Here is a 14,164-nt window from a genome sequence, read left to right as displayed (position 1 = left end):
CAAGCTGACTTCAGACCTGCCGACATGGTTTCATTCAAGTTCACCCTGCTGGCCCGTGAGTACTCTGATCTGTTCATCTGTAGCGTTTATAAGACATATCTCCATCGGAAGTATATCTGTTTTCCAGAATTAAAAGTTAAACCAGGCGGAAAGTTGTATTTAAGAACCTTACATTCTGAAACATTTAAGAAATTATTGTTTTCAATGCTGACTTGAACAAACTTCATTCTGAATAATCTGAAACAAGAATTATTTTTAGTAAGTTTGATCCAAGTGTGACCACACAACTTAATTAAATCTGAAGATTTGAACATTTTGTCCTCATACGGACAAATAATTTTGATTATTCATTAATCTGCCACTACTAGTTTTCTTTTCTTTTGTGAATATATTGTTATGTCCAATACAATTTAAAACAAAACAGAAAATCCACTTCTGCTTAATAAATGATTAATTTTCTGTTGATTGATTAATCAATTAATGGACTTATGTCAAGTTTTAGAGAGAACGAATAATGTGAACTTAGCGACATTAAATGTTCTAAACTTTATTCTCATCTATTTTTAATTATTTATTTTGTTGACTTGTATAACAAGCTAGGTGTTTTGTTATAGAAATGGCTTGTTAGTGTCACATTCATTAAAAGTATTATGAAGGTGTGTTAAAACTCAAACTGTCTGTGTGTGTTTCAGTGCTGGCCGTCGGATTCATAGTGTTAAGCGGTAAGAACAAGATACGTCATGTGTGTATTAACTGACTTTGCGGGGACGTTCTGTCATATTGTGAAACATTGGGACTCGAGGTCACATTTGTTCACATGTATGAATACTTTGTAGCTCAAAACACTGCACCAAGAAAACATTTGAGAGGTTTTAAATAACTAATAATAATTACTTTATCCTTAAATAAGAACAACTCTACAAAGACAAGAGGCAATCATGACCTTTAATGAAACTGCATTTAAACAACAACAAGAAAGAACAGCCTCAGCCTGCTGTTTTTCTTTTAACAATTAACTTATGATGCATGTGTGCCCTAGTTGCCGGGGACGACGAAGAAGAAGTGTCTGAAGAAGCAGGGTTAGTATTGTTATTCTATGTCCCTTATGCAGTCACAAGCACTGACTGTGAGCTGTCCATATGAACAGTTTATGATTAAAGCATCATAATGTCGCTTTATAATGATATAATTTTACTTACTTTACTTCCTTTCAGAGAGGATGCACTTCCAGCTAACAGGACTTCCGCAGCCAGTGCCAAAGGTGGAGTGACTACCACGCAGGCACCTATAGCCAAAAGTGCAGTGAATTCCACGGAGGTACCTAAATTCAAAAAACCCGTACCTAAATTCAAAAAACCCAAAAAGGTTGCTTGAAGTCCTGGTCAAACCAGTAAGTGCTTTTATTGTCTTTATGACTTTATTTGTATAGCACAATTCATATGAACAAAATGAAACCCAAAGTGCTTTAGACAATAACAAAATGATTTAATGATACAATGTTTGCTTGTTTTCTGAATTTAGGGACAATAAATGTTCTAATATTTTTTCTCATCTATGTTTAATTATTATACTACTATACTACTACTACTAATTAACTAATTAATGTGTCTGTGATGCATCTATTTTACAGAGCCCAGTGACATCATTCCAGCAGGATGAAAAGTTTGGTCTCTTTGTACCAATCTCTCTTTCCTTATATGTCCCAACATAACAGCTGCTCCAAGCTAAAATAAAATCAAATCACTTTTTTGCTCCAGATCATGCACCACAAAACACACTTAAACTATTACATGAAGTAAACCTTGATAGATTTTAACAGTAGTAAAAATACAAAACATAAGAGAGAACAATGATTCCTCGTGGAGTCCCACAAGGCTCCATTCTGGATCCTTTTGTTTTGATTCTGTTTTTTTACCCGCTAGAGGTTTTTTAATTTTAATAGGCGATCTAAGTCATAATAACTGCAAACTCAGCGTTACTACATTAGGAATTGGGACATAGTGTTGATAATGGTGGTAGTCTCCCTTTCCCCCCCTCAATCTCTTCATCTATCCACCTGCTGGATGAGCTATAGTTGCCTCAACCCTTGAGTTTCTGTACTTTTCTTCTTGCAATATTATTTATGAGCTTGAAGCTTGAGCTGTTGAAATTGCCAGTATGATGTTAACAGATAAATGACAAGATTTGTACCCCTATTTATTGGGGGTAAATTTCAAGCCTTGCTAATGTATTTTGTCTTAATAATAAGAAATACAATTCAAGTTTATGAATGAAGAATAAAGAATTGAATACCCCTCTCACTGGATCTGTGCTGTCTCTTTGTATTTTAGAAACATAACTGTCTAGTAAACTATTAAGTTTAGAGTTAAATGATATAGAGACACATGGTACCACTCATCGTATTGAGGCAGATATTGAAATTATGTTTAAAAAAATCATTTTGATTGTAGCCTACGATGGAGTATTAGGAGTATTTAATTAATTACGAGAATAAAGTTGTTATTAAATATGGCGAGAATTAATTACGAGATTAAAGTCGTTATTAAATATGGTGAGAATTAATTACTCACCATATAATCTTTAATCTCAATTATATATTATTATTTTTTTTTTAAGTGGCTAATACTCCGTCGTAGTAGCCCACACTAGCTCTGGAAGTGTGTGCGGTCTGCAGTGCTACACTTGCAAGGTTTGTCCCCCTTCTCCCCCCCCCCTTTTTTCTCCCACACCCTTCCTACAAAAAATAAATTAAACCCTCAATGAGCTTATAAGGTCCAATGTGGAAGATTTAGGGGGATCTAGTTGAAGAATATAGAAGCAATTAAATGTAATAGTTATAACTATGTTTTCATTAGTGTATAATTACCTGGAATTTTTTTCACAATATCTCAGCCCATGTTTCTAAAAGAATATTGCATCTGAAAGAATATAAACATTTGCAGCACTTTTAGGATCTTAGTGGCTGTCAGACTCCTGAGGGTTTTAAGTAACCTTGTAGCGTCCCTCTGTGGACAAAATAAACATTTACCAGCGTTCTGCAGAACCAAGACAGGTAATGGAGAAGCAGGGAAAACAGAGGCCAGGAAGCAGCGTCCCACTGCTCGCCTTTGTAGCTTCTGCCTGGGCCTTGTTTAATTGAGTCCACACACATACTGCAATGTGTCTATTGTTCTGCCAGTGTTTTCCCTATATCAGGCACAGGGAATGACTCTGACTGTTTCGTGGTTTTAATGTACACATTGTCATTATTGTATAATTCATGTGTTTTATAAAACTTACCGTGAGTGCCATGTACGTCAGTTTCCGTAGTGTAGTGGTTATCACGTTCGCCTAACACGCGAAAGGTCCCCGGTTCGAAACCGGGCGGAAACATCAATTTTCATTTATTTTTTAAAATAAATAACCGCAGTAGGTTTATCACGTACATGGAATTTGTATCTGTGTTCTTGGTGAAGCAAAATAAAGGCTATAAGGAAGGTAAATAAGTCAAGTATTAAAAAAAAACTGGTTTATGTACAATATGTTTGCAGTTTACATGAATATATGACGTTTTTAACAGGTAAATAGCAGTAGTCGTTGAGATTATACATTTAATTTCAGGATATTGTAATAACGTTTAGAATTGCTCTCGTTTATACTTGTTGCTTGTTGTAAACGGGGAGTCGAAAACAGTGTTTCCGCCCGGTTTCGAACCGGGGACCTTTCGCGTGTGAGGCGAACGTGATAACCACTACACTACGGAAACTCATGCGCGTCTCCTAACGCGACCGCGCACACGTAGGCATCCCACACAGCAATACACGCGTGTCTACGGATTTATTTCATGTATGTACGAAACATCCAACAAACGAACATCCACTTGATGAACTAGTGCGAGTTGTTCTCCTCATACAGTAGATGTCCGATACCAGGTGGAAGTTCTAGCAAAACTCCGACCAAAAGTATAGAATGTGTGTATCAAACACTCACCTGTACATTTTTATGTGATGTTGGTTTGCTTGAAAGGGATTCACGGTATATAAAACGCCCATATAAGGTTCATCAGTCACCGGTGTAGGATGAACCTGCACCGCTGGAGATCTAACCAACGCTCACTCTGATACTGCATTTATCATCATGGCGCATGCGTTTTTCTGTACAGGTGAGAGCGTCACCTGCTGCTAAAGCAGGTGGAACAACACAAGACATGACACAAATCAGTGAAATGGTTGGTGGTGTGTGACTGTAGTGTGAGTACAGACATACGAATGATAGACACCATTCACCTGATTACAAGTCAGTGTCAAGAATCAGACAAAGAAGACCTCTCCAAAGGGGAAAAAGTGGAAGAAATGTCCTTTAAGAGTTCCACCACTGGAGGGAAACCTTGTTCTGTTTCTGCTCCACATTTATCCGACAGCTGGTGCCATTGTTTACTTAGCAAAATGTATATATTTATATCGTTCTCACAGATCCGAAAGCAAAATCCCCTAAATTGAAGTAGTGTTTCCAGTTCGGGGATTTTCAGCACGAATTCATGAAGAAGTAAACCACGTGTTCGAACCTGAATGAAGCCAGGATTTTGATTTTTACTGCAGATACAAGCAGCTAAAGTACATTTACAGCACACACACGCCAGTCCGACCTGCCGCCCCTGTCTGTCCAGTTCTTATATCACACACAGACACACACACAGCGTCTGGGTGTCCTGCCAGCAGGAAGCTCCTTATTTGGGCGGCAGGACGTCCGCTGCAATGGCAGGAAACACCATATTTGGGCTGATGCCGTGTTGTTTTTCCTGCTGGGAGCTGGCCGGGCTGCTGGTGACAAAGTTTGATCCCATTGGCTGTCTGACACACACACACACACACACACACACACACACACACACACACACACACACACACACACACACACACAAAGAGGATTTACTGCTGACATAAATGCCAGAGTACAGTGTGTGTGTGTGTGTGTGTGTGTGTGTGTGTGTGTGTGTGAGTTCATTCAGTCTATTTATCTTCCATACTTTGATCCTATTTTTATCAAAATGAATCAAATAACTTAAAAAAAATATATTCTTCTGTTAAAGTAAATAAAAACACTTCCTGCATTATTTGCTGATCAATGATTACTCTAAATAAATGTAAATGTTGCAGTGTTTCACGCTGTAAACATGGATCTGTATACTGTATTAAAATTTTTATTTCATCTAATAGTTCCTGATTTGTTCTGTATTTTATTTAAATTTTAATTTAACATTTATATTTCACAAAACTTAAAACCAGAATGTTACTGAGTATCCAGTCCCACGAAGTAACATAACGGCTAACTGAGCTAGATGACAGATAATGTTACTGAGCACCGGCTAAATGAGTTAGTTAACGTTAGCCATTCATTCCTGGGCAGTAACATTACGGCTAAATGAGTTAGTTAACGTTAGCCATCCATTCCTGGGCAGTAACATTACGGCTTAATGAGTTAGTTAATGTTACTGCCTATTCCTGGGCAGTAACATTACGGCTCAAATAGTTAACGTTAGCCATCCATTCCTGGGCAGTAACATTACGGCTTAATGAGTTAGTTAATGTTACTGCCTATTTCTGGGCAGTAACATTACGGCTAAATGAGTTAGTTAATGTTAGCCATCCATTCCTGGGCAGTAACATTAAGACTAAATGAGGTAGTTAATGTTAGCCATTCATTCCTGGGCAGTAACATTACGGCTAAATGAGTTAGTTAACGTTAGCCATCCATTCCTGACTAATTACGACTAATGGCCCTAGATCAGCTAAACTTTTAGCAGCTGTCATAAAGTGTCAGGACTGAAAAAAAGCAACAACATGACTTTTTTGACATTTTATTCTCATAGCTCTCAGAGAAAACATGTTCAGTATAAAATCAAACACTGACCTGCATGTAAACATACAAACATCCCAGAACCTACTCAGTAGGTAAAAATCTATGTACATTTACATGTATGTACACAATACTACATGTAAACATTCTGTACACATTTTAAAAAGTACTTGTATTTACACTCTCTTTACAGTCATTGAGTTTGAAGCCTCCTAAATTCAGCGTTTTTCAACAGTCGCTGTGTTTGTGCATCGACTACAGTGGCTGAAAAGGCTCAAAATGTGTCCACGAAACAGTTCTGTGACCTTTGAGTTTGTGTGCGAGTTCAGTCTGAGGTCAAAGGTCATGATGTTGGACAGGTTAACTTCCTGTCTGTCAGCATATGTTGGAGCTGTGGGGGGAGGGAAGCTCCGACTGAGGACTCCCCATCGGTGAGGAGCAGGAAGAGGAGTAGAGGTGGGGTGATGGCGAGGAGGTGTAGATGTGTGACAGTGACGATGAGGACGTGAAGCAGGGGGAGGCAGCCTGCATGTTCAGTGTGGAGAAGGAGGACGAGACAGGGAAGAGTGAGGCAGCAGGGGAGGAGGAGCCATGAGCCGGGGAGGAGTAAGAGGAGCAGGGGGAGGAGGTGGGAGGGGAAGAGTAGGTAGGAGGTTTGCTGATAGGGATGGGAGCTGAGGAGGTGGAGGTGGCGTGCCTGTCGGCCTTGCGGTCTCGCTGCTTCTGGTGGATCTTAGTGTGCCTCTTGCGCTCGTCACTGCGGGCAAACTTGCGTCCACACTCGGTGCAGGCGAATGGCTTCTCGCCAGTATGCGTGCGGATGTGTGTGGTCAGGTGGTCGCTGCGGCTGAAGCTGCGCATGCAGATGCGACACTGGAACGGCTTCTGGCCTGTGTGCACACGCACGTGGCGCGTCAGCTCGTCAGAGCGGGAGAAGCGACGGTCACAGCCTTCAGCGGGGCAGGCGTACGGACGCTCGTGAGGCGGAGTCTTGCAATGACGTCCCGCGGGGGACTTCCTGTTGACCCTGCTGGATTTGGTGAACTGGGCCTGGTAGCAGGCGGTGCCGGAGGTGGAGCAACCTTGAGGCTGCGTCTGGATCTGGGTGGAGAAGGCTTTAATGGTGGACAGTGGTGTGAGTGGAGGCTGCGAGTTCAGGTTTTGTGACATCACAGGCTTCTGGTCCTGGGTCATGCCGAGCTCGCCGTCCTGCGGCTGCTGCGACAGGAGGTAGTCCGGGAGCATCGACACCACCAAAGAGGGAGGCTGGAGGCCCAGCCTGGAGGTGGAGGCGGGGTAGGCTGGAGGGGGACCTTGTGGTTGGAAGTCTTGGGGTGCTGGCTGGGAGTCAGGGGGCGGGAGGAGGAGGTCGGAGCCAGAGGCGGCAGTGGTATACGTTGGTGTCGTAGAGAAGACCGAGGCAACATCGCCACAGCCACAGCTGATCTGGATGGAGCTTGGCTGGGTCACTGATGACGATGATGTCACCGATGATGTGACTGACGTTGAAGAGGAAGAGAGGCTGCAGGATGAAGGGGAAGGAGCCGCCATGCTGACCAAACCTGTGAACAAGCTGAGCAGAGGCTCCGCCCACAGGTTGCTGCCACTGGAGACTGAGTTCGACGGCTCGAAGGAGAAGCGACCGCTGTAGGCCAGAGGGGTGAGGCGAGGAGTGAGAGGGGGGAGACTCTGCAGGTCCGGGAGGTCCGACAAAGAGTCTGAGGGAGAAACGGAAAGAAAGAGAACAGGAGGTCAGACACCTGAAGTCTCATCTGATTGGCTGCAGAGAGTCAGCTGAAGCTGTTCTGTTAAATAATGATGTTGGTGAAGTTTGTTTGGTCTATTATATTTAGGTTGAATGTTTTAAAATTTAAACAGTAAAAATACTAAATGTTCGTAACTATTAGAAACCCAAAAGAAAGAAAATTAGTTGAAGTGTACCCTATGTTCAATTCATTACGCTGCTGTCAGACGATGGGGAACTGAATCTGTTATCTACGCTCTCTTTAAGGCCACCAGACTCCTTTGACAAAAACAGTAACTTTACTAGAATATTTCCACATCTAACTCAGTAAATTGAAGATTTACATCAATTAAACCAGTGCTGGTCAAGAGACAAGTTAAACTAATCTTAGTTATACATAATTATAATTTGAGAATTTTTAGTGATCAAACCAGAGATTGTTTGAGCCATAATGTTACTGAACATTAATTCCTGTGAAGTAACATCTAACTCAGACGATTTGTTTCTGTTGTATTTGAAAAAACTTTGTTTTTACAATGAGTTAAGCTAATCTTTAGACTTTTTAGACTATTATGCACATAATATATCATATATCATATTTTCTGGCACGACCTTAATTTATAGATTAGATTTATAGAGAATAAAGTAGTATTTTATATAGAAGACTGTTAACTGTACAGTAAAACATATTTGATGGCAAAACTTTGTGGAATTTCTATGTCAATTATAAGGCAAAACAATGTTTCTTTTGAAGAAAAGCCAACCTTTTTTACAGTGTAAAAACCTGAGTTGCACAGTTAAAAGTCAGTCTGAAGCTTCATTCTTAACTTTTTTATTTATTATTAAAGTGACTTATTTCTGCATAATTAATTGTATTTGCATATGAAACGTTGAAGGGGGTTTTCATGTATATTTTAAGGCTGACATCTCTCTAAACATGCTGTAAAACAAACCCAACCCCAACCACCACCACTATCCCGCTCCTCACCTCCGTACTCCCCGGGATCTCCGCTCAGCAGCCCGGCTCCCTCCGCTGCCGACGCGGCCAGCAGCGAGCCTCCCGCCGCGGCGTTCTGCAGCAGCATCTGCAGCTCCTCCAGCTTCGAGTAACCTTCCAGCGGGGAGAGAGGCGGCGGGAAGCAGGATAGAGGGTCGGAGATCTGCAGGGCGGACAGGAGCAGCTCCGCTTTAGTCGCTGCCATTTCTTTGGGGGTTGTGGAGGAGCTCAGCCGCTCCTGGAGCTTCTGAGCACCGCGGTCTTCCTGCAGCGGGACCGAGTCAGTCTCCGCACCTGAATCCCGTGGAGAGGCACTCTGATGCGGCTGCTGCTGCTGCTGCTGTTGGGGGCTGTGATGCTCGGGGGAAGCCAATGCTGGAGGGTCTCGGGTCCCCAAGTTTAATCCTGATGGATATTTAAGTAAACAACATCAGCTGTGTCTCCGGTTGGTGTTTTCATGTGTGGATGACAACTTGAACTTGAGCTCTGTCAGGTTCCCTCAATGAGGATTCCCGGCTTTATATAGACTTCTGCGTGACGTACATTCCCAAATATGGCAGCGAGGAAGCCCATATTTGGTCAAAGCGGTAGCGCTCAGCCCGGGCTGCATGCGGGAGCTCCGTTCCTCTCTGTGCTGCGGTTTTTAAGAGTATGAACGACCCGGTAGAGTCCATACCTCCAGTCCGGCTCGGTGACTGTCGTCTCCCGGCCGGACTGCAGCCGGTTAACGGTGCACCGGGAGCGCAGCCAGCCGCCATGGCCGGAAACCTCGGAGACACGTCACGGCACAGATCAGTTTTTTTTAAGGCAGTATGGAGATTGTCCAGAGTGTCATCACTTCCTCGGGCCTTATATGGATGTCTTCCTGTCAGACTGCTGATCAAGTGCAGACCCGCCCCGTCCTGCAGCTCCACTCCGACCGAACAAAATCACAAGTACAAGTACTTTGTAAGTATTTTAGAAACTGCTCAGTATTTCAGTCATATTTAATAAACTTCATCTGAAAGTAACTGCAGCTGCCAGATGAGCTAAAAGTATTTTCTTCTAATGTGTAATACAGTAGAGGTTTAAAGTACTCAAGTAAAGTAAAAGTACCTCAAATTAATACTTAAGTACTTTCCGGTACTACTCTATTGACATGTATCCACGGAGGAATGAGTGAAAAGATGTTCACTGCAATTACTCAGACCCTTTACTTTAGTAAAAGTAAAAATACATGTTACAAGTAAAAGTCCTGCATAGTTTAAGTACACACACTTTTCTGCATTTTGTACTTTTACTACTATTAAAGGAGGTTAGCCTATTACTTAAGGTACTGACATGTGAGTGCGACCTGGTAGCTTATCTTTATCTTGATGTTTGATACACTGTGTGCTGCATTTAATACAAACTCCACAAGTCATTCTTGGTTTTAACAATCATAACAATCATTGCATTTCTCAATCCGACCATAAACTTGAACAAGACTGTGGATGTTCACATTGAAAATCAAACACTCACCTTTAACATACAATCTTCAAAACCTCTGACGACAACACTGACTTCCTACCTTTTATACCTCAGCCCTTGACAATAGCACGACACCTAATGTACACACAGGTAACAACAACTGCCTCCAACATACATTTTAACATTGTATTTGGCTTTTAAAACAACAGACCATAATACCTGGAGAAGGCTCCAGCCTTAGGCTCCAGTTTATTGAACAATATATTTCCAAACAAACTATGGTATTAGAATATAATCTGGCTTTTACTTGAATTATATTCATACATTCTTCTGTTTATATATTTTAATCTGTGACACCATTTTCAGTTTTATTTATTATTTATTTGATTAGTTGTCTGTCTATTTATACATCCTAACCTTTATTTTTGGCTACCTATATATTTTATTATACTTTACTTTAATTCTATTTTTTTAAATCTATTTATACATTTCAGTGGGTTTTATTTCTATTTGTTATTTTATTTATTTGTGTTACATTCTATTTGCATGAAAAGTGTGATGAAGTCTGATAGTATAATATAATACTTTGTCATTTGAACTCAACATATATATTCATTTGTTTGAACTGTTATCCACTTTGTCTCCAGAACAGTTGGAATTCACAACAAACGGAGGACATACTCTCCGTGGGTTTCAATATCTGAGTTGCAAAATGAACAAATATTACTTTTAAATTAAATCATAATCTAACTACTTAATTGAAAAACTCTCCGGAACCTTGTCAAGAGACCAGGAACCACGAGGAGCTGAAGAATCCATGATTACAACAATATGTAACAAACAAACCAAACCACTTCTTCTTCTTCTGGTTCGATCTTTGCCTTTATTTGGAAAAAGGGCAGATACTCCCCTACTCATCTCTTCCAAAAAAGATCTGAGAGGTACGTACCTCCATCGTCTTCACATATACCTCAGGTAGCAACCCTTCAAGAGAAGAAGGCATGAAAGGTTCTAGGTACTTTAATAACTTGTGCCTGAGCCCTTTATAATAGCACAGTGACACCCAATGTACACACAATAAATAATCAACGATGTACTTGGCTATTACATGTACATGTTCTTGATTATGCTCACATACTTCCTGTTTGAAGTCCACAATAAATACTAATATTATCATTATTACTACTATTAGTCATATCTCAATTTATTCTCCCTCTTTAAATCAACTGGTTCTGCTCGAGTTTTCTGCCTCTTAAAGGAAGTTTTTCCTCGCCACCATCGCCAAGTGTTTGCTTGTGGTGTGAAATTGTTAAGTCTCTGTAAATAATATTATAAAGAGTACAGTGTAGACCTGCTCTATATGCAAAGTGTCATTAGATAACTTCTGTTATGATTTGGCACTTCAATACTTTCAATGACATTTTCAATGCAGGACTTGTACCTTCTGGCCTCTGGGTGGTGGTAGAGGTTCCTTCACCTGTAACCTTAACTGTATCTATACCGTAACTGTAACTATACCTAAATATTTACTGTAATTTGTATTTTATTTTTAGTAGTCATACATACTCAATGGTCTTCTTATTTGACAGATTTAGTGTTTTCTTCTCATTGTTCTATGCTTGCGCTTTGGTTGTTTTAACTGCATACTTTTCTCATGCAGGATGAGGCTGTGAATATAGTTTGTGTTCAGGTCTTATCCTGTGACATTTAACTTTACATCTTAAAGAATTACATAAACTTTAAAATTAAAGATTTTGTTTAGTTTTCTTCACAGAAATGAATGAAATGCTAAGAGAATAGCCAACTCTCTATTTTTTAAAGGTTGTCTTTCTTTTTTTTCAAACACTAATCATCATTACTTATAATTTATTATATATACTGTTCTTGTGTTCATTGGTAATTGTTATTATTATTATTATTACTGTTTTGAGAACACAGAATATTATTTAACCTTTTTAAAAAAAAAGTTACTAGTACTAGTTACTAGCAGCGCCACCTGCTGGATGATAACTATAAAGATCATTCAGAAACTTCAACTGTTTTCAGCTTATAATGTATTTCAAATATAAACTGTTTATTTAGTAAACAGCCTGAGAGGTTATTTTTTATCTGCAGTCCCTGAATATATGATTATTACAAATCATGCAGAACAATAATGTTAGTAGAAACATAATTCAGGACACAATATCAGGCAGTAAAACATGCATCTCATGTGTGAATTAATACGATTAAATGTATAAAATTAAACACTTACAGAGCCTTAGATTATAAAACAGTCCCTGCTACTTTCATCCAACTGAAGCCCAAGGGGACATCTAAATAACTTATTTTGTGTCAAAAACCCACAGAAATTACAATAAGTTTAGAACACTACCACTAAATATAATACTAATATTTAATAATACTAAAACATACTAAATCAATTCAAATAAAAAATGACTTAAACGATGAATAGATTAGTGATATAGCACATACAAGATAGTGTTATTGTCAAGACCAGAGTATTGAGACCGAGTCAAGACCAAGACCAGACAGTCTATACATTCACGTTTATTTATATAAAATTGTGAGTTAGATTGTTTTGGAAGGAACTTTGCAGCTGTCGGCGTGTGGTCCTGTGAGGTTAAACCTCGGCTCTCCTGTCCTCTCTTTAGTTTTCTCTGCCCCCCCACAGGTCTTTGCTCTAGACTGTAGAACAACTTTTTGAACAGTTTCTCGGCCGATTTCACTCTTTCATTTGTTTGCCTCTTACTTCCACCTGAAGCATAAACATATATGCAGTTCATTATGAGACTGTCAGGACAAATTAGACATTATGAGGCGATTAATGGGAAACACTGGTGATATCCCCGCAGTTGTTGATTTGAGCGATTTTGAGTCCTCTTTGTTCGAGACAAGACTGAGTGAAAATGCAGTCAATTCTGACAGGACTGAGACCTTCAAAAAGTGGTCTTGTGACTGATCTCAAGACAATACTGGTGCACATCATTATAACAAACACAACTCCAGACTTCAGGAGCTCTGTAGAGCAGCATAAAAGTTCATATAAATATTAGACATTTATTTTCTTCCCATACGTCAAGACAATAATATTAAACTCGAGGAAAGCGTATCGCTTTGGAGGTGAAGAAAACAATAGTTTGGAGGATGCGGGCATCGATCCCGCTACCTCTCGCATGCTAAGCGAGCGCTCTACCATTTGAGCTAATCCCCCGATAATGCCTCTACTGCGCATGTCTGACATATTGATATACACATGCTCACAGTCTATGGTTTCTCAGTGGTTGTTCTGATTTGAGTTGTTTCAGTCATTCATGAAACTGGTTACGGGAATAAAATACGAGACAAACGTCTTAAATTTACACAAACTCCAGTCAAACTGACAAAAACACCTACGCTGTCTCTTAACGGAGCATTTCTCCAAACACTTACCGTTGACTAGAGGCTATAATATTGGCGTGACGGCGCCTTGTTAAGCACAATCGATGTAAGGTGAGCGAAAAAAAATTACAGATATATTTCTCAAAAGATGTATTGGAGGATGCAGGAATCGATCCCTCTACCTCTCGCACTCTACTAATAAGCCGCAGCAGGAGGAACGTGATTGGTCAAAAGTAAGCCCACAGGGAGGGACGTGATTGGTCAAAAGTAAGCCCACAGGACGAACGTGATTGGCTGATGTGGGCTTACTTTGGGCTTACTTTGTTTTTAAACCGGGCAGCAGGGCACGATCATAGACATATATACATAGACGCCGCATTGAGCGGGTTGGTCGTTGGTCGCGATACGTAAACGGCGCCGCCATATTGGTTCGGGCAGATCTGCCCGTAAACTAATACAATGAAATGGACTGAACTTCATAAAGCGCCTTTCTACAAAGTTCTTCAAGTTAATGTCTCTTATACACCCATTCACACACACACTAATATATCTGGGGAAACAAACAGGCACCAAAAACAATGTATGTAACTTTTAAAGTGATGATTATAAATGTTTACTCTTTATGTAAGCACCAAACCAACGTATGTATTTTTCTAATGCTGAGTGTTTACAGCTACTAATGTGTGTAACACTGTTACTGTGATGATAAATATTGAAATATTTATATTTAACATTTAATCTGTGTCTATAATAACCAG

At 40.1% G+C, this 14,164-nt stretch overlaps 1 protein-coding gene and 3 non-coding genes across 4 annotated transcripts; 1 reads left to right on the top strand and 3 right to left on the bottom strand.

Moving 5' to 3' along the window:
- Window positions 1-3,299: 3,299 nt before the first annotated feature.
- On the top strand, window positions 3,300-3,372 carry trnav-aac (transfer RNA valine (anticodon AAC)). The gene has a single exon. It is a non-coding gene; the product is annotated as a tRNA-Val (tRNA).
- A 300-nt stretch (window positions 3,373-3,672) lies between these two features.
- On the bottom strand, window positions 3,673-3,745 carry trnav-cac (transfer RNA valine (anticodon CAC)). The gene has a single exon. It is a non-coding gene; the product is annotated as a tRNA-Val (tRNA).
- A 2,077-nt stretch (window positions 3,746-5,822) lies between these two features.
- LOC104926130 (early growth response protein 1) lies at window positions 5,823-9,071 on the bottom strand. The gene is made up of 2 exons (XM_010739913.3): window positions 8,568-9,071; window positions 5,823-7,553 (listed from the first exon to the last, which is right to left on the bottom strand). Exons 1-2 carry the CDS (start codon window positions 8,779-8,781, stop codon window positions 6,211-6,213), a joined length of 1,557 nt encoding a protein of 518 aa, XP_010738215.2. The 5' UTR covers window positions 8,782-9,071; the 3' UTR covers window positions 5,823-6,210.
- A 4,095-nt stretch (window positions 9,072-13,166) lies between these two features.
- On the bottom strand, window positions 13,167-13,239 carry trnaa-agc (transfer RNA alanine (anticodon AGC)). Its single transcript has one exon. It is a non-coding gene; the product is annotated as a tRNA-Ala (tRNA).
- Between the last annotated feature and the right edge of the window lie 925 nt (window positions 13,240-14,164).

The sequence above is a fragment of the Larimichthys crocea genome, chromosome XII, assembly GCF_000972845.2.
Source record: "Larimichthys crocea isolate SSNF chromosome XII, L_crocea_2.0, whole genome shotgun sequence".
NCBI lineage: Eukaryota > Metazoa > Chordata > Actinopteri > Sciaenidae > Larimichthys > Larimichthys crocea.
This window is presented reverse-complemented; position numbering and strand designations above follow the sequence as displayed.

Bases quoted from the DNA above. Each gene is read 5' to 3' on its own strand.
- LOC104926130 (XM_010739913.3), bottom strand. From the start codon at position 8,781: ATGGCAGCGACTAAAGCGGAGCTGCTCCTGTCCGCCCTGCAGATCTCC. The intron at 7,554-8,567 runs GTGAGGAGCGGG...TTTCTCCCTCAG, and splicing joins AGATCCCGGGGAGTACGGAG to ACTCTTTGTCGGACCTCCCG.